We start from the raw sequence: 19,979 nt of genomic DNA, 5'->3' as shown, positions 1-19,979 counted from the left end.
TCAGGATAATACTGCTTCGCGTTTGATCGGAGTAATCAAGGGGTGTGATGTCTAAGGATGGGGGACTAAACCAGTATTCACTGGGCTGATGGGAGCTGGTTGAATGCTGCCGTTTCACTGTGCTAAATGGAATTCGCAGGAGTTTTGATCAGTCTGATTTTAGTTATGTCTCTGGGTCTGTTGGAGTGTTTCCAACAGCTGGAATTTTCAGTTTATCTTGAAGGTGTGGACTGCAATGTTGAACACAAGACATGAATCTAATCCTTTTTCACTGTATGATTCAATATGATAACCCGTACATAGGTTGAAAAGGGTGTCCACTGGGATAGTCTACTATGAAAGGAAATTATCAATCTATTCCAATGACTTTCTAGTCCTGCTTTTTTGTTAAGATGCTGATTGCTGTAGTTTGCTGTAAGCCTACTGCCCCTGCAGTGCCAACGACGAGTCTCACCTTTGCTCTTTCTCAATTTCATTATCTTAATATCTCCCTTGATGTTTTCAAATGGAGTCACTAACTTGTTGTGTGGGTTCAGTGGTACAGTGTGACACGGTGTGGTGTGGTGGGTGGATGCTTACATGGAGTCCTCTCTAATTTGTTTCTGCTCCAAGGGTTTTCATTAAGGATATGTGGTGGGAGGGCTCACAGTGAGAGGAGGAGAGGCCATGCAGCTTGGGAAGGTCGCAAAGACAACAGTATGTTGGGATTACTGGTTGTACGGTTGCGTCCCAAATGGCACCCCATTCCCTATTTACTGTAGCCAACTACTTTTAACCAGAGCCCCTATAGACCCTGGTTAGAAGTAGTGCACTATAACTTGACAAAGCAAATGAAAATTATGATTAAAAATGTAATGTTCTCCTATTATGTGCCTGTTTTGAAACTCCGTGCTTTCTGTACCTGCCTACTGTGACCACCTGATGGCAGAAAACACCACAACCACAGGAGCTGTTAATGCCACACACTGAGAACCACAGAGGGCCCTCTCCATGAGGTGAGGTGATAGTGGCTTATTCACTGGTGTGAAAACATGGGATATGAAATGAATGTCCAGGAGATTTTGTACTAGCCTACTATAGCCTGTCAAAACTTACAGGAGCAAGTGTAATTTGAATTGTTCATCTCACCTCTCTCAATCAGTGTCCCAACAAGTAATTAAGAAATGACCTACAAGAATGTGGATATTTTTTGGCCCTTCTCTTATCTCCCATGTATTGAAACATCACGAGACACCAGAAGGGCAAACTAAATTGGTTGGCTCAGTACACTCCTGGCTCTCGTGGCAGGTCGTTGTTCAGGGGCGCGACAGTGCCGGAGCGAGCCAGATGGGCTGCGGCCGCCCGGTGCCAAACAAACAGACGAGAATGAGGGAGGGAGCAAAGTAGTGATGAGCATCATTCCGAGTCTTTTCGGTGAGCCTGTTCATTTGGCTCCAAAATGACTTTTCATTCAAAATGCTTAAAATTTCCCCCAGAACCATGAAAGATTGCAAAGCTCAAAGGGTAAGCTACCATTATGCCAGATAGTGAAATGCAGCTTCAAATACATTTTTACCTGGCCAAATTATTAGATGGCTTGCAAAAAATATAAAATGCACTGAAAAAAATATGCGTGGACCAGATTGACGTGCTCTCCACACTATTTATTGTTTCTTCAGTCAGGATTCACACTCTTTAGATAATTATTTTGTAAATTATCTGCAGAAAAACTTTGGTTTGAGCAGTGTAGCAGTATGCAAATCAGGGAGCCAAATGAACGGCTCTTTCACAGATGTGATTCGGTTTGCGACGTTCACAAAAAGGATCCGTTCAAAAAGAGCCGTTCGTTTGCGAATGAACCATCACTTGAGCAAAGGGACGGAGCAGCGGACATTCGCTCGTCCGCCGTGTCAATTGAAGGGCTTCCTTTGTCAGCTGCTGATGTCAGTTGGACCCATTGAGGTAGGTCAACCCTGCTCTGCGTGTCATACTGTGAGTCTGTCTTTTCAATCGAGAAGGTTGATACGATCAGTGCAATTTACTGTGAAGCAGGTTAACCCCTCTAATGAAGGGTCTCTTTTTTTGGGAATAGATTCCCCTTACACCTTAAACACAGTCTATTTACAGACTCCATGAAAGGTGGGTGTGTGGGTGGTTTTACTATCCTTGTCGCTGGTCCCCACAAGGAAAAATGCTATTTTAGGTTTAATGGTTATGTTAGAGGTTTGGGAAAATAGAATTTTGAATGGGAATCAATAGTTTGGTCCCCACAAGGATAGTAAAACAAACGTGTGTGTGTAGGAGGAATTTTGGCCTTATGTGCTCATGTAATGTGTTGTGTATATGTTATCTGTCTAGGGATGTTTTAACTTGTTTTGTACACTAGGGGCACTCGCATGGGGTTATAGGTCACTGGTCACATGTATATAGGTACACAGCCCACTCGGCACACCATAGTCATTTCAATGTGGACAATTGGGTAATATTTGGTTGAGATGTTGATCAATGAGATTAGAGCCTATATTCACACACTCAAAAAGACAGCCAAAAGTTTGTTGAATTCCCGATGTGTTATCACTATGCTTTAAACCATCTAAAAGCACAACCAAATTCCAATGGAAAACAATGTTTGGTCTTTGGTTTAGTTGTCACCTAAATGTGTTATCAATGCACTTTCAATAATTTAAAAGCACTTCAAAGTTCAAATCTGAATACAATGTCAACTTAATGTGTTGTCACTGTGCTTCATCTAATAGCAGAACCAAATGACCTGGATTGCAGTTGAGATTACATTAAAAGTACATGGTGCAAGTGATCAGTGCTTGAGATTCTGCGCAGATTATTACAGAAATTGTGAAGAACTCCACAGACCTGCGACTTTGCATGATATCTTGAACATGCACTCTTTCTATAATTACAAGAAGACAATTATAGTTACGGTAACCTAAATGTGGCTATGGGATGTTTTACTAATTTTAAGGTTGAATAAATAATGTTACATTAGTTTGTAAGATAGCCTTAACTTTAGGCTATTTACTGTATTAAACTAGTAATATTGTGTTTGGTTGACAACACAACCAAATAGCCTACATTTCCTTTAAATGTTGATATTTGGTTGTGTTGTCAACCAAACACAACTCAATATCGCTTTTGCAATACAGTAAATAACCGAAAGTTAAGGCTATCTTACAAAATAATGTAACATTATTTATTCAACCTTAAAATGAGTAAAACATCCCATTGTCGACAAGTTAACAAATGATACTGTATGTTGGATTCACGTCCCCAACTCAACCAAAAATAAAAGTTAAAGAATAAGATTAAACCGTTAGCTGAAATGGAACTATCCAAGCAGTAGATATTTAAAGGAAATGTAGGCTATCTACTGCTTGGATAGTTCCATTTCAGCTAACGGTTTAATCTTATTCTTTAACTTTTATTTTTGGTTGAGTTGGAGACATGAATCCAACATACATTATTATTTGTTAAATCGTTGACAAGTTAATAGGCTATTTACTGTATTGCAAAAGAGATATTGAATTGTGTTTGGTTATCAATGCAACCAAATATTAACATTTGAAGGAGATGTAGCTTCTGCTTGGATAGTTCCATCTGTGCCACTGACTTTGTCAGGCTTTAATTTCAAGTTTGGCTACAAATTAATTATTGTTATGCTGGATTCACGTCTCCATTTCAACCAAAAATCTATGTTAGAGAATAGGACTAAATCAAATTAAACTTGAAATTACCGTAGCACTTCCGGGTTGGAGCGAGTAGTCGCATTTCGCTTCGCTCCACAGGTAGTATTACATTTAATTTAATTTCATTACAGTACAACGGTTTGATTTGTTTGATCTTAGCACTTTTTTCTTAGCTAGCTACATAGCCGTCTTTGTATCAAAGATAATTGTGTAGTTTAGATTATTATCGAATTATCGAATCTTCTAACGTTGTCAACACTGCTAGCTAGCCAGCTAGCCAACTTCTACCGAATCATTACAACGGAACGATTTGATTAGTGTAGTGTTAGCTAGCTATATAGTTGTCTTTGTATCTAAGATAATTGTGTAGTTTAGAGTAATTATCTAGCCAGTTATCGAGGTTACCTAGCCAGCTCCACTTTCAAACAAAGTCAGCTAGCCAGCTATTTTCGCCGTCCTAACGTTGTCAACACTGCTAGCTAGCCAGCTAGCCAACTTCTACCGAAACAGTACAACGGAACGATTTGATTAGTGTAGTGTTAGCTAGCTACATAGTTGTCTTTGCTGTCTTTGTATCTAAGATAATTGTGTAGTTTAGAGTAATTATCTAGCCAGTTATCGAGGTTACCTAGCCAGTTATCGAGGCTACCTAGCCAGCAACACTTTCAAACAAAGTCAACAACGCAGCCACTGCTAGCTAGCCTACTTCACCAGCCAGCAGTACAGCATCATTTTAATCATTTTAGTCAATAAGATTTTTGCAACGTAAGCTTAACTTTCTGAACATTCGAGACGTGTAGTCCACTTGTCATTCCAATCTCCTTTGCATTAGCGTAGCCTCTTCTGTAGCCTGTCAACTATGTGTCTGTCTATCCCTGTTCTCTCCTCTCTGCACAGACCATACAAACGCTTCACACCGCGTGGCCGCTGCCACCCTAACCTGGTGGTCCCAGCGCGCACGACCCACGTGGAGTTCCAGGTCTCCGGCAGCCTCTGGAACTGCCGATCTGCGGCCAACAAGGCAGAGTTCATCTCAGCCTATGCTTCCCTCCAGTCCCTCGACTTCTTGGCACTGACGGAAACATGGATTACCACAGATAACACTGCTACTCCTACTGCTCTCTCCTCGTCTGCCCACGTGTTCTCGCACACCCCGAGAGCTTCTGGTCAGCGGGGTAGTGGCACTGGGATCCTCATCTCTCCCAAGTGGACATTCTCTCTTTCTCCCCTGACCCATCTGTCTATCGCCTCCTTTGAATTCCATGCTGTCACAGTTACCAGCCCTTTCAAGCTTAACATCCTTATCATTTATCGCCCTCCAGGTTCCCTTGGAGAGTTCATCAATGAGCTTGACGCCTTGATAAGTTCCTTCCCTGAGGATGGCTCACCTCTCACAGTTCTGGGTGACTTTAACCTCCCCACGTCTACCTTTGACTCATTCCTCTCTGCCTCCCTCTTTCCACTCCTCTCCTCTTTTGACCTCACCCTCTCACCTTCCCCCCCTACTCACAAGGCAGGCAATACGCTTGACCTCATCTTTACTAGATGCTGTTCTTCCACTAATCTCATTGCAACTCCCCTCCAAGTCTCCGACCACTACCTTGTATCCTTTTCCCTCTCGCTCTCATCCAACACTTCCCACTCTGCCCCTACTCGGATGGTATCGCGCCGTCCCAACCTTCGCTCTCTCTCCCCCGCTACTCTCTTCTCTTCCATCCTATCATCTCTTCCCTCTGCTCAAACCTTCTCCAACCTATCTCCTGATTCTGCCTCCTCAACCCTCCTCTCCTCCCTTTCTGCATCCTTTGACTCTCTATGTCCCCTATCCTCCAGGCCGGCTCGGTCCTCCCCTCCTGCTCCGTGGCTCGACGACTCATTGCGAGCTCACAGAACAGGGCTCCGGGCAGCCGAGCGGAAATGGAGGAGAACTCGCCTCCCTGCGGACCTGGCATCCTTTCACTCCCTCCTCTCTACATTTTCCTCTTCTGTCTCTGCTGCTAAAGCCACTTTCTACCACTCTAAATTCCAAGCATCTGCCTCTAACCCTAGGAAGCTCTTTGCCACCTTCTCCTCCCTCCTGAATCCTCCTCCCCCTCCCCCCCCCCCCCCCTCCTCCCTCTCTGCGGATGACTTCGTCAACCATTTTGAAAAGAAGGTTGACGACATCCGATCCTCGTTTGCTAAGTCAAACGACACCGCTGGTTCTGCTCACACTGCCCTACCCTGTGCTTTGACCTCTTTCTCCCCTCTCTCCCCAGATGAAATCTCGCGTCTTGTGACGGCCGGCCGCCCAACAACCTGCCCGCTTGACCCTATCCCCTCCTCTCTTCTCCAGACCATTTCCGGAGACCTTCTCCCTTACCTCACCTCGCTCATCAACTCATCCTTGACCGCTGGCTACGTCCCTTCCGTCTTCAAGAGAGCGAGAGTTGCACCCCTTCTGAAAAAACCTACACTCGATCCCTCCGATGTCAACAACTACAGACCAGTATCCCTTCTTTCTTTTCTCTCCAAAACTCTTGAACGTGCCGTCCTTGGCCAGCTCTCCTGCTATCTCTCTCAGAATGACCTTCTTGATCCAAATCAGTCAGGTTTCAAGACTAGTCATTCAACTGAGACTGCTCTTCTCTGTGTCACGGAGGCGCTCCGCACTGCTAAAGCTAACTCTCTCTCCTCTGCTCTCATCCTTCTAGACCTATCGGCTGCCTTTGATACTGTGAACCATCAGATCCTCCTCTCCACCCTCTCCGAGTTGGGCATCTCCGGCGCGGCCCACGCTTGGATTGCGTCCTACCTGACAGGTCGCTCCTACCAGGTGGCGTGGCGAGAATCTGTCTCCTCACCACGTGCTCTCACCACTGGTGTCCCCCAGGGCTCTGTTCTAGGCCCTCTCCTATTCTCGCTATACACCAAGTCACTTGGCTCTGTCATAACCTCACATGGTCTCTACTATCATTGCTATGCAGACGACACACAATTAATCTTCTCCTTTCCCCCTTCTGATAACCAGGTGGCGAATCGCATCTCTGCATGTCTGGCAGACATATCAGTGTGGATGACGGATCACCACCTCAAGCTGAACCTCGGCAAGACGGAGCTGCTCTTCCTCCCGGGGAAGGACTGCCCGTTCCATGATCTTGCCATCACGGTTGACAACTCCATTGTGTCCTCCTCCCAGAGCGCTAAGAACCTTGGCGTGATCCTGGACAACACCCTGTCGTTCTCAACTAACATCAAGGCGGTGGCCCGTTCCTGTAGGTTCATGCTCTACAACATTCGCAGAGTACGACCCTGCCTCACACAGGAAGCGGCGCAGGTCCTAATCCAGGCACTTGTCATCTCCCGTCTGGATTACTGCAACTCGCTGTTGGCTGGGCTCCCTGCCTGTGCCATTAAACCCCTACAACTCATCCAGAACGCCGCAGCCCGTCTGGTGTTCAACCTTCCCAAGTTCTCTCACGTCACCCCGCTCCTCCGCTCTCTCCACTGGCTTCCAGTTGAAGCTCGCATCCGCTACAAGACCATGGTGCTTGCCTACGGAGCTGTGAGGGGAACGGCACCTCCATACCTTCAGGCTCTGATCAGGCCCTACACCCAAACAAGGGCACTGCGTTCATCCACCTCTGGCCTGCTCGCCTCCCTACCTCTGAGGAAGTACAGTTCCCGCTCAGCCCAGTCAAAACTGTTCGCTGCTCTGGCACCCCAATGGTGGAACAAACTCCCTCACGACGCCAGGTCAGCGGAGTCAATCACCACCTTCCGGAGACACCTGAAACCCCACCTCTTTAAGGAATACCTAGGATAGGATAAAGTAATCCTTCTAACCCCCCCCCCCCCCCCTTAAAAGATTTAGATGCACTATTGTAAAGTGGCTGTTCCACTGGATATCATAAGGTGAATGCACCAATTTGTAAGTCGCTCTGGATAAGAGCGTCTGCTAAATGACTTAAATGTAAATGTAAATTCACTTTAAATCAAGTTTGGTTGGATTTTTAAAACCATAAGAGTCTAAACCCTGTCTAAGCCTGGGGAGTGGGTTCTACTAAGATATATGGAATTGTTTTAAAAACCTCTACGGACCACCCATCCCGGATCCGGGATCATTCTCATCAGAAACGCTGACTAGCATAGCCTAGCCTAGCGCCACAGGGATATCATATAATATAATTTCATGAAATCACAAGTCCAATACAGCAAATGAAAGATAAACATCTTGTGAATCCAGCCAACATGTCCGATTTTTAAAATGTTTTACAGCGAAAACACAACATATATTTATGTTAGCTCACCACAATAGCCCAAAACACAACGCCATTTTTTCACCGTAAAGATAGCTTTCACAAAACCCACAAATAGAGATAAAATGAATCACTAACCTTTGAACAACTTCATCAGATGACAGTCTTATGACATCATGTTATACAATACATTTATGTTTTGTTCGAAAATGTGCATATTTATAGCTACAAATTGTGGTTTTACATGGTCACAAATGGCACCAAAATGTCCGGAGAAATTTTAGATAGCCACGTAATCTAACAGAAAAACTCATCATAAACTTTGCTGAAAAATACATGTTGCACATATAATTAAAGATACACTGGTTCTTAATGCAACCGCTGTGTTAGATTTAAAAAAAATAACTTTAGTACAAAGCACAGCATGCAATAATCTGAGACAGCGCTCAGCCATTCTCCACCATGTTGGAGTCCAAAGAGTCAACAAAAATACGAAATAACATCATAAATATTCCCTTACCTTTGATGAACTTTCATCAGAATGCAGTGCCAGGAATCCTAGTTCCACAATAAATCGTTGTTTTGTTTTAGAATGTCCATTTCTTCTGTCGAATTAGCAACTTTGGCTAGCATGTGTAGCTCACGTGTCCATGAAGATTTTACGCATGAACGAAAAATTCAAAAAGTGATAATAAAAGTCGAATAAACTGGTCAAACTCAGTTGAGAATCCATCTTTAGGATCTTTTTCACATATATATCCAATAACGTCCCAGACGGAGCATTTCTTCGTGTCTACCTAACGCATTGCAGACAACGATATGACAAACCTAAGTGCATAGCCAAATACTGCCAATATGGCTGACCTCTCACTCCAACGACTCCCATCCGGTCCCACAGAAGGCTAGACACTTCATTCCACGTTCTACTGCCTGTTGACATCTAGTGGAAGGCGTATGAAGTGCATACAGATCCATAAATACAAGACAATTGAATAGGCAATGCCTTTCACAGAGACCCATTTCAGAATTTTCACTTCCTGTTTGGAAGTTTGCCTGCCAAATGAGTTCTGTTTTACTCACAGATATAATTCAAACAGTTTTAGAAACTTCAGAGTGTTTTCTATCCAATAGTAATAATAATATGCATATCATATGATCTAGGACAGAGTACGAGGCCGTTTAAATTGGGCACAATTTTATCCAGAAGTGAAAAGGGCACCCCCTATTTCCAAGAGGTTTTAAGCATGTCATACCAAGTATCATTTTGCTATTTGTTTTAGAATTTTAAGACTCCTTGAAACAATTATTTGATAAAATGTTTTGGGGCCTTACTGCTATTAGCCCAAAATGCTACAAACGCATTGAATAACAGATGCACGACATGGAACAACAGATAGATAGTCACAAAAAAATAAATCAAAAGGAAGTTTGTTCTGAATTGTCTTTCATATATCTGAGAGATACAAGAAAGATCAGGAAACATTATATATTTTTTTACATTACTTTTGGCACTAAACAGTCTCCATCAGTGGAGGCTGCTGAGGGGAGGACGGCTCATAATAATGGCTGGAATGGAGTCAATGGAATGCTAACACCTCAAACACCTCAAACACGTGGTTTCTATGTGGTTGATACCATTACATTGACTCCATTCCAGACATTATTATGAGCCGTCCTCCCCTCAGCAGCCTCCACTGGTCTCCATATATACTTCCGTAAATGTTTAAGGCGGATGCATTGGATTGAGATGCATCCAATGCAAAAAGACAGAAATCTCTAGTTTAAATGGACAGATTTGTATGGGGATTTTTTTGTATCATGCTAATTAGATTTCCGCGGGGGCAAGGACATCGACCTTAGGGGGTTAAATTAACTTTGATTTGTGGTTGCGATGGAGACTGTATATCTACTGTACATACTGTATATCTAACATATAAATATACATTTGGAATCAACCAAAGCTTTAAACCCTAGACCTACAGTGTATTCGGGAAAGTATTCAGACCCCTTGACTTTTTCCACAATTTGTTACGTTACAGACTTATTCTAAAATGGATTAAATAAAACATTTTCCTCATCAATCTTCACACAATACCCCATCATGACAAAGCGAAAACAGGTTTTTAGAAATATTTGCAAATCTATTCAAAATAAAAAACAAATACCTTATTTACATAAGTATTCAGACCCTTTGCTATGAGACTAAATTGAGCTCAGGATCATCCTTGAGATATTTCTACAACTTGATTGGAGTCCAACTGTGGAAAATTCAATTGATTGGACATGATTTGGAAAGGCACACACCTGTCTATATAGGGTCCCACAGTTGACAGTGCATGTCAGAGCAAAAACCAAGCCATGAGGTTGAAGGAATTGTCCGTAGAGCTCCGACAGGATTGTGTCAAGGCACATACCTGGCGAAGGGTACAAAAACATTTCTGCAGCATTGAAGGTCCCCAAGAACACCGTGACCTCCATCTTTCTTAAATGGAAGAAGTTTTGGAACGACCAAGACTCTTCCTAAAGCTGGCTGCCCGACCAAACTGAGCAATCGGGGGAGAAGGGCCTTGGTCAGGGAGGTGACCAAGAACTTGATGGTGACAGAGCTCCAGAGTTCGTCTGTGGAAATGGGAGAACCTTCCAGAAGGACAGACATCCCTGCAGCACTCCTCTATGGTAGAGTGGCCAGACGGAAGCCACTCCTCAGTAAAAGGCACATGACAGCCCACTTGGAGTTTACCAAAAGGCACCTAAAGGACTCTCAGACTATGAGAAACAAGATACTCTGGTTTGATGAAACCAAGATTGAACTCTTTGGCCTGAATGCCAAGCGTCACGTCTGGAGGAAACCTGGCACCATCCCTACGGTGAAGCATGGTGGTTGCAGCGGGGATATTTTTCAGTGGCAGGGACTGGGAGACTAGCCAGGATTGAGGGAAAGATGAACGGAGCAAAGTACAGAGAGATCCTTGATGAAAACCTGCTCCAGAGTGCTCTGGACCTCAGACTGGGACAACGGCTCACCTTCCAACAGGACAACAACCCTAAGCACACAGCCAACGCAGGAATGGCTTCGGGCCTAGTCTCTGAATGTCCTTGAGCCTGGACTTGAACCCGATCGAACATCTCTGGAGAGACCTGGAAATAGCTGTGCAGCGACGCTCCCCATATTGGGTATTGGGTGTAGATTGATAAGGGGAAAAAACGATTTAATCCATTATAGAATAAGACTGTAATGTAACAAAATGTGGGAAAAGTCAAGGGGTCTGAGTACTCTCCAAATGTACTGTATATGTATTGTCTATTTTTAGTTGAATCCTGGGTTAAATTTAAACAATAGCGGCTGATGACTTCGCAAATGCTATATAGGCCTAAATAGAATTATTGATATATGATTGATATAGTGTAGTGTTTACATTTAATTTGCTCGGTCCCGCATGGCTCAGTTGGTAGAGCATGGCACTTCCAACGCCAGGGTTGTGGGTTTGCGTCCCACGGGGGACCAGTACTAATGAAACTGTACAGTATGCACTCACTACTGTAAGTCGCTCTGGATAACAGTGTCTGCTAAATGTAAACATTTTTAAACCTAACCTTTTGGAATTACTTTGACAGCAACAGTGAATCTTTTCAGTTTTTAAGTTGAGGTTTCTCAACAATTAACAATTATTCTCATGATAGCACATTAGTAATAGTCAGTGACAAATATCGATGCTGAGCTTGGTTAAAACCCTGGATAGGGGACCAAAGGGATAGCTCCAGATAGATCCATTTTCCAGTATTATTTGCTGCCCAGCCAATAGTTTTTTTTCTTATAGTGGATGTAATGTTGGAGATCTGATGTTATTTCAAAGGTATAAATTCAACCTATTTTATACAAGATTTGTCTATGTTGAAAATTGGTTACCATGATGACATAATCCTGTTTTTGACATTTCACTCTCATAAAAACTGCCTAAACAGTTTTTGTACATTGATGACTTTTTGCAAATCCAATGTATTTTGTATTTAGATTCCACACCACAATATGTTGAAAAATTACATTGAAACAATGTTGGTTCAACCAGTTTTGTGCTCAGTGGGAGGTTAACAGGATATGTTAGCACAGGTGAGAGGAGAGAGCATATGGTTCTTGTTTTTGTGTGTGGTTCAAGCAAGAACACCGAGGTAACCTGCTTAAATGACTACCGACCCTTAGCACTCCCATTTGTAGCCATGAAGTGCTTTGAAAGGCTGGTCATGGCTCACATCAACACCATCATTCCAGAAACCCTAGACCACTCCAATTTGCATACCGCCCCAACAGATCCACATATGATGCAATCTCTTTCCCACCTGGATAAAAGGAACACCTACTGTACGTGATAATGCTGTTCATTGACTACAGCTCAGCGTTCAACACCATAGTGCCCTCAAAGGTCATCACTAAGCTAAGGACCCTGGGACTAAACACCTCCCTCTGCAACTGGATCATGGACTTCCTGACGAACCGCCCCCAGGTGGTAAGGGTAGGCATCAACACATTTGCCACGCTGATCCTCAACACGGGGGCCCCTCAGGGGTGCGTGCTTAGTCCCCTCCTCTACTCCCTGTTCAGCCATGACTGCGTGGCCAAGCACGACTCCAACACCATCATTAAGTCTGCCAACAACACAATGGTGGTAGGCCTGATCACCGACAACGATGAGACAGCCTATAGGGAGGAGGTCAGAGACCTGGAAGTGTGTTGCCAGGACAACAGCCTCTCCCTCAATGTGATCAAGACAAAGGAGATGATCGTGGACTACATGAAAAGGAGGGCCAAGCACGCCCCCATTCTCATTGACGGGGCTGTAGTAGAGCAGGTTGAGAGCTTCAAGTTCCTTGGTGTCCACATCAGCAACAAACTATCATGGTCCAAACACACCAAGACATTCGTGAAGAGGGCACGACAACGCTTATTCCCCCTCAGGAGACTGAAAAGATGTGGCATGGGTCCTCAGATCCTCAAAAAGCTCTACAGCTGCACTATCGAGAGCATCCTGACTGGTTGCATCACCGCCTGGTATGGCAACTGCTCGGCCTCTGACTGCAAAGCATCACAAGGAGTAATGCGTACGGCACAGTACATCACTGGGGCCAAGCTTCCTGCCATCCAGGACCTCTATACCAAGCGTTGTCAGAGGAAGGCCCTAAAAATTGCCACAGACTTCAGCCACCCTAGTCATAGACTGTTCTCTCTGCTACGGCAAGCGGTACCGGAGTGCCAAGTCTAGGTCCAAAAGGCTTCTTAACAACTTCTACCCCCAAGCCACAAAACTGCTGAACTAATCAAATGGCTACACCCCCCCCCGTTTTTTTACGCTGCTGCTACTCGCTGTTTATTATCTACACTGCTCAAAAAAATAAAGGGAACACTTAAACAACACAATGTAACTCCAAGTCAATCACACTTCTGTGAAATCAAACTGTCCACTTAGGAAGCAACACTGATTGCCAATAAATTTCACATGCTGTTGTGCAAATGGAATAGACAAAAGGTGGAAATTATAGGCAATTAGCAAGACACCCCCAATAAAGGAGTGGTTCTGCAGGTGGTGACCACAGACCACTTCTCAGTTCCTATGCTTCCTGGCTGATGTTTTGGTCACTTTTGAATGCTGGCGGTGCTTTCACTCTAGTGGTAGCATGAGACGGAGTCTACAACCCACACAAGTGGCTCAGGTAGTGCAGCTCATCCAGGATGGCACATCAATGCGAGCTGTGGCAAGAAGGTTTGCTGTGTTTGTCAGTGTAGTGTCCAGAGCATGGAGGCGCTACCAGGAGACAGGCCAGTACATCAGGAGACGTGGAGGAGGCCGTAGGAGGGCAACAACCCAGCAGCAGGACCGCCAGCATTCAAAAGTGACCAAAACATCAGCCAGGAAGCATAGGAACTGAGAAGTGGTCTGTGGTCACCACCTGCAGAACCACTCCTTTATTAGGGGTGTCTTGCTAATTGCCTATAATTTCCACCTTTTGTCTTATTCCATTTGCACAACAGCATGTGAAATTTATTGGCAATCAGTGTTGCTTCCTAAGTGGACAGTTTGATTTCACAGAAGTGTGATTGACTTGGAGTTACATTGTGTTGTTTAAGTGTTCCCTTTATTTTTTTGAGCAGTGTATTATCTATGCATAGTCACTTTACCCCTACCTACATGTACATATTACATCAATTACCTCAACTAACCTGTACCCCCGCATTTTACGGTAAGGTCTACTACACCTGTTGGATTCGACGCATGTGAAAAACTAAAATCTGATTTGAATTGTTATATGCAATGTTGCTCCTTGTTACTTCTCTTCTATATCTTCAATTCAGATCTATTTTTGGACAGACAATTCTATGTGGATGCGTCCTGAATTGCTCTCATCTTGTGCTAGTGGAGTTTCATAGGTAATTACCTCTACAGGAGCCAACGGGGCCTTCTTTCATGCCACAACAGACTTCACATTACTACTGGTGGGCCATAAACTTCTCAAGATAGAATGGCTCCTAGAGCAGTTGGACAGGTGGCGAAAACATGTAGCTACTGGGGGTATTTTTATATAGTGTTTGCTTTTTATGGGATTGCCCTTTTTATTTTTCAGTGACAATGCACTCGTGTAAATTGGCCCAACACCCCCATTACACCCACAACAGAAATGCTCCCTGGACGATTTTATGTTTAGTGCATAGCACCACCTTGTGGGCAATGCTGCATAGTACTGAAGGAAACAGAAAATACTGCTGGTTCACATTCTGAACAGAAAAAAAGTAATGTGAAAAATGACCAGTGGTAGAAGAAGTACTCAAATGTCATACTTAAAGTAAAGATAGCTTAACAGAAAATGACTCAAGTAAAATTGAAAGTCACCCAGTAAAATACTACTTGAGTAAAAGTCTAAAAGTATTTGGTTTAAAATATACTTAAGTATCAAAATTAAATGGAATTGCTAAAATATATTTAAGTATCTAAAGTAAAAGTATTAATAATTACAAATTCCTTATATTATGCAAACTCAGATGGCACAATTTTTATTCGATTTTGTATTTACAGATAGCCAGGGGCACACTCCAACACTCAGACATTAATTTACAAATGAAGTGTTTGTGTTTTGTGAGTCTGCCAGATCAGAGACAGTAGGGATGACCAGGGATGTTCTCTTTATAAGTACATGAATTTGACCATTTTCCTGTCAAAATGTAACAAGTACCTTTGGGTGTCAGGGAAAATGTATGTAGTAAAAAATACATTATTTTCTTTAGGAACATAGTGAAGTAAAAGTTGTCAAAAAGACAAACAGTAAAGTACAGATACCCCCAAAAACAACTTAAGTAAAAATACTTTAAAGTAATACTTAAGTACTTTACACCACTGAAAATGACACAGTTCTGGAAGAGAGGGGATTCAGTTACGGGAATACCAACATTTTACTTTGTCTAAGGCCATATTCTGCTCAAACATCTAATACAATGCTGTACTCTATAAATGAACAAATATAGTGACTAAAAGTTATTGGATTTTTTTTGTGTGATTATTCTGTCGGTTAAAGAGACAGCTAACAGTTAACGTGATTTTCCTTCTTTAAAAAAAATAGATATATATATTTCCACACTGAATTTGTGAAAATTATGAAAATAACTTTTTGTTTAAGAGCTGTTTGAAAAAAATGGCTGGAATTTCAACCTGTTCAGGTGGGATGGGGTTTTTGGCCCAGATCATGACATCACAATCTGATGTGATTATTCTGACCAATGACCATTCATTCTTTATTTGCACATGTATCCTTCTACTTTGAAGGGGTAAGCAGGGTAGGCTCTAGTCATCCTATCTGCCAATCAGGGCTGTGTATGTAAATATATTCAAATTATTAAATTATTGATTCAGTTGTGTGATTCAGTTCTTAACATGACATCTGTTTGACCAACTGCCAAGTGTTTCAAAAAGGAGCAGTATTATTGTGAGCATCCTAATATTACCATGACTGGTTAGGCAATGTAGCCAAGTCTAGCAGTCTAGGCCAGCGGTTTTCTTGACTTCGTAACCGGACCAATTTAAGAAAATCGAGTCAACCTGTTAGGTTGGGCTATGGGCTTCCTGATGCATTCTCTCATTCATTTATTAATTAACTTTATTCATTCCGAATTTGAGAGCCATTTTGAAGGACCAATAAAATAACTGAGAATATTATAATATCAGTAGGCCTACTCTTATATCGAACAGGTGTTTTGTTGCAGGGTCAAAGTGGTAGCTTTGATCAGATCAGATGATGGGTGGTTCATGGCCACCAGAGGCTCCAGTTGCTCCATGGATTGATTTAGAATCAGCTGGCACAGAAATATTTCTCATAGTACCAAATAACTCTGAGTGGACACAAGTTGAGCTATGCATATAGAAATTGTGATTTTTAAACAATGCTTCATCTGAAAGGTATTTGGCAAAATTAGCCTACTGTAGACTTATACCAACGATTTACAAAGTTTTATTGCACTTTTTGAATTCGACTAATCGTTTTCAGTAGGCTTGGGCATTTATGCATTTACAGACATAAAGGCACTTATCCTATGAAATAACTCATTTCACTGTTGTTGAACTATGTATTGTCGATTTTGGAAAACGAAATGTTAATATACAAGCTACATGTACACAAATATAATTTATTGAGGCAATACTTCATGTTCATGTTGAAAATATAAGTCAGTTCACATAACATTAAACAATCATAAAAAAAAACATGTTTAGAAATACATTTTTCACAGATTGTTCACACTATTCTAGACGAATAAATTCGACTGGTTCATGATAGGAGGAATACATAAGAGAATAAATAAGAATATACATGTATGGCTCCAGTGCCCAAAAGTATTTCCATCTTTAAGAACATTCATATGTGTCTTTGAAATGGTCTCAACTTTGTGACATTCCAAGAGGATGAAAGGAGTTTCTGTCCAGCAGCAATGTCCCTATGTGGTATAGAATGTCTGAGTACCAGTCTATTCCATCTCTCTGAGGGATTCCCTCGCGCTCTTTGACTAGACCTGTCAAAGACATCAACGCGTGACCCAACCGGACTGGTGCAAAGGCCCAGTGCGCCCATTTGTGGTCCTCGATTACCGCATAACAGCTCGCCAAAACATGGTCAACTATGATGGTTCCTTGTGAAGTCACTGGGGCATAAGATCCCTCGTATTCTTCCACGTAAATCCTTTCTACAGTGACTGCCTTTAGGTGGTCTAGTGCCTCGTCCACGACAAACACCTGTTGCCCAAGTTTTACATTACTGGCAAACACTGCAGTCATATCGCCATCCGTAACGTTATTGGTGACGAAGACAAGGTGTGCCGGCGTCAGTCTTAACTTTCTGTTAGGCTTCTCCGTTTCAAAAACATAAAATTCTCGACTTGTTACTGGATCTCGGTCCATGAACATAAGGAAATCGCTAGATACAATATGACCTTCTTTGTCTGCAGCTAACACTTTGTCGCCCACCTCCAGTTCCTTTACCAGCTTGCTCCGACCATCCTCGAGAAGAACTGAGGCGGACCCTGGGAAGCAGCCACCCGATTTGGCAGCAACTGAATTTTCTAGAGAAGAGCAGAGAATAAATATAATTAAATAATACAGAATTTGGACCAAGTCCAAATTATAAATGTAAACCGAATGACCTGGACAAATATGGGACCTACTGCTCTAACAAATGGGGCATAGCAGTTGATCGGCTACATTGCAACATGAGTCACAGGCATTGTCTTATAACTTTGTAAACAAGGCACATACATAGGCCTATCGAACACAAAACCTAACGAATAAAGTGTTTTATTGGCATAGCTACGTACCACGTATGTAATAAACAGTTCATGGACGGTTGTGGAAATAATGTTGACATTTTTTGGACAACATTTGAAATGTACATACAGTATTATTATTATTATTATTATTTGTTCATCCGTTATTTACCTGCTTTCACAGAACAATGAATATGGGCTTTGGATTCATAATTGACCCAGTCGAATCCCGCCTCCACTGCGAGCCTGGATAACATTCCATACTTGTTTTTATCTCTGTCAGAGGTGGTGATATCCACAGCCCTTCCTTCATAGTGTAAAGATTCCTCGAAATGGTGTCCATCCTCGTCCCAGCCTTCTGTCACGCGCAGCTTCACTCCCGGCCACTGATTCAGGACTGAAATAGCCAAAGAGTTCAGTTTGTCCTTACATCTCTGAAAAGGAGAGAAAGATAATTGAGATATCAGGAAACACAAGGGGTTAAACAGGAGGGTCTCACACACGCACACACACTCAATATCGGTCTATAGCATGTACAAGACAGGGTGAAGACAGAGTTGTATATAGAAGCATCTGTTGATTTATTTTTCGATTTGAAAGGCACGGACTTTGAGGTCGGAAAAAATGTAACATTATTTTAAATGATTCTTATCATATGTGTGTGGCAGATATATATATGTAGGGGTTGCATAACTTCATTGCACGCTTGAACGAGCATCAAATGCAACTGACCATCCCAGAGACCCTGCGGCTGTCATCGGTCAAATTAAAACATACAAATCCCAAGCCACTTTCGATCGATAACTGAGTGGTACTAAAAAGTAGGCTATTCAGTCAGATTTTACCAAGTCATAATTAGAGGAAAAAGTTGTGTCTGTATATAGGGCTTGGGCTCCTGCCTCCGAACTATGCAAATTAAGCATAGATCCACAGGCAATACATAACGCAACTGTTTAGGATATAATTACAAATTACATCTACTATTATATCAACTAAAATCAGTTGACCCATCTACACATCAGAATTAAGTTTAAATATCAGTCAACTTCAGAAGGAATCCTTCTCTCTCTCTCTCTTTCTGCGTCTGTGTGTGAGAGAGAGAGAATATGAGAGCGATATACAGACAGAGACAGACAGATAAACAGAGGCAGAGATGTAGGCTATTGTTAATGCCTATTGTTATGGGTCCAGCTGAAACGATCACTTGTTATTGATAGATCATAGACTTACTGAACGACTGAGAGAGGGATGGGAGGGAGGGGGGGGAGTCTATAGTACAAGTGTATCATAGCCTAACATTAACCGTCTAGAACCAACCCCTTTAATGAGTTGTAGCAGTCGTGCACAGGGCATCCATAACGACGACTTAATTTTCATGCTCGGATAAGCCCAACTGGAGACATAAAGGGTAGAACTGTCCATATACAGAAATAGTCCGATATGGTGCATAGATAGTTTGAAATTGCTTAAAATCTATCATAGCCTACATAGGTTTGCATAGTAACCATAAATGTCATTCATCGATGTTTAACAACTGTCACTTCAAACTGAGCTGTCATTCATTATTCTCGTGCCAAATGATCACCCAGGACTCACAAGATGCACCTCCATGCGCTTTCTCAATATCTCACTATACGTCTTACTATCCCCACCTGTGTCATAAGTCTGTCAGCATTAGTGTTTTCCTCATCTTTGAAAATAATGTCAGGATTGTAGTTTGGTGTCAGGTCTTTAAATCTTTCAGAGTTCCTTGTGATCTTCCCTTCGTATTTGCCACTGGCCCCAAGGGTCTTCTCTGCCACGTTGGGAATGAACTGCTTGTAAGCCAAAGGCTTCAGTTTTTTCGGATGTCTTCGTTTTCCATATCCCCTACCTGGACCACAGGCGAAGCCAGCGGATACTAAAGACAGGCAGATGAAGCCCACAAGCGCAAGTCTTATCGACATCAGCATCATGTCCATTGGATTAATTGTCTTTAGGTTCCTGTGGTGTAGGCTGACTATATCCTCTCGCTTATCTCGGAGTATCTCACTCTCTACCCTGTATCCGTTTCCTCGTTTCTCTCTCTGTACTCTAGAAGGAGGATATCAAACGACCCTCTACTGAAGCAGGTGCCGCAATGACAGTTATATTTTTGTCGCTGCGCTCAGAGCACATTGGAGCTGTGCTGCTGCTGCTTCAGAAATCGCTGTTCGACGGTGGATAGCCGTAGCCCAGACTCCGGTCCAGACGCATGAATGAGTTGGCTTCATTCTGCTCTAGTGCTCTATA

General features: G+C 42.6%; 1 protein-coding gene across 1 annotated transcript; it reads right to left on the bottom strand.

The window, feature by feature from the left end:
• Positions 1-16,830: 16,830 nt before the first annotated feature.
• Positions 16,831-19,669, bottom strand: LOC120019836 (tiggy-winkle hedgehog protein-like). The gene is made up of 3 exons (XM_038963251.1): positions 19,361-19,669; positions 17,881-18,142; positions 16,831-17,507 (listed from the first exon to the last, which is right to left on the bottom strand). The coding sequence occupies exons 1-3, from the start codon at positions 19,667-19,669 to the stop codon at positions 16,831-16,833; spliced, it is 1,248 nt and encodes a 415-aa protein (XP_038819179.1).
• Positions 19,670-19,979: the final 310 nt, after the last annotated feature.

The sequence above is a fragment of the Salvelinus namaycush genome, chromosome 25, assembly GCF_016432855.1.
Source record: "Salvelinus namaycush isolate Seneca chromosome 25, SaNama_1.0, whole genome shotgun sequence".
In the NCBI taxonomy this organism is placed as follows: Eukaryota; Metazoa; Chordata; class Actinopteri; order Salmoniformes; family Salmonidae; genus Salvelinus; species Salvelinus namaycush.
The sequence above is the reverse complement of the archived record's forward strand: the minus strand, read 5'-3'. Positions and strand labels throughout refer to the sequence as shown.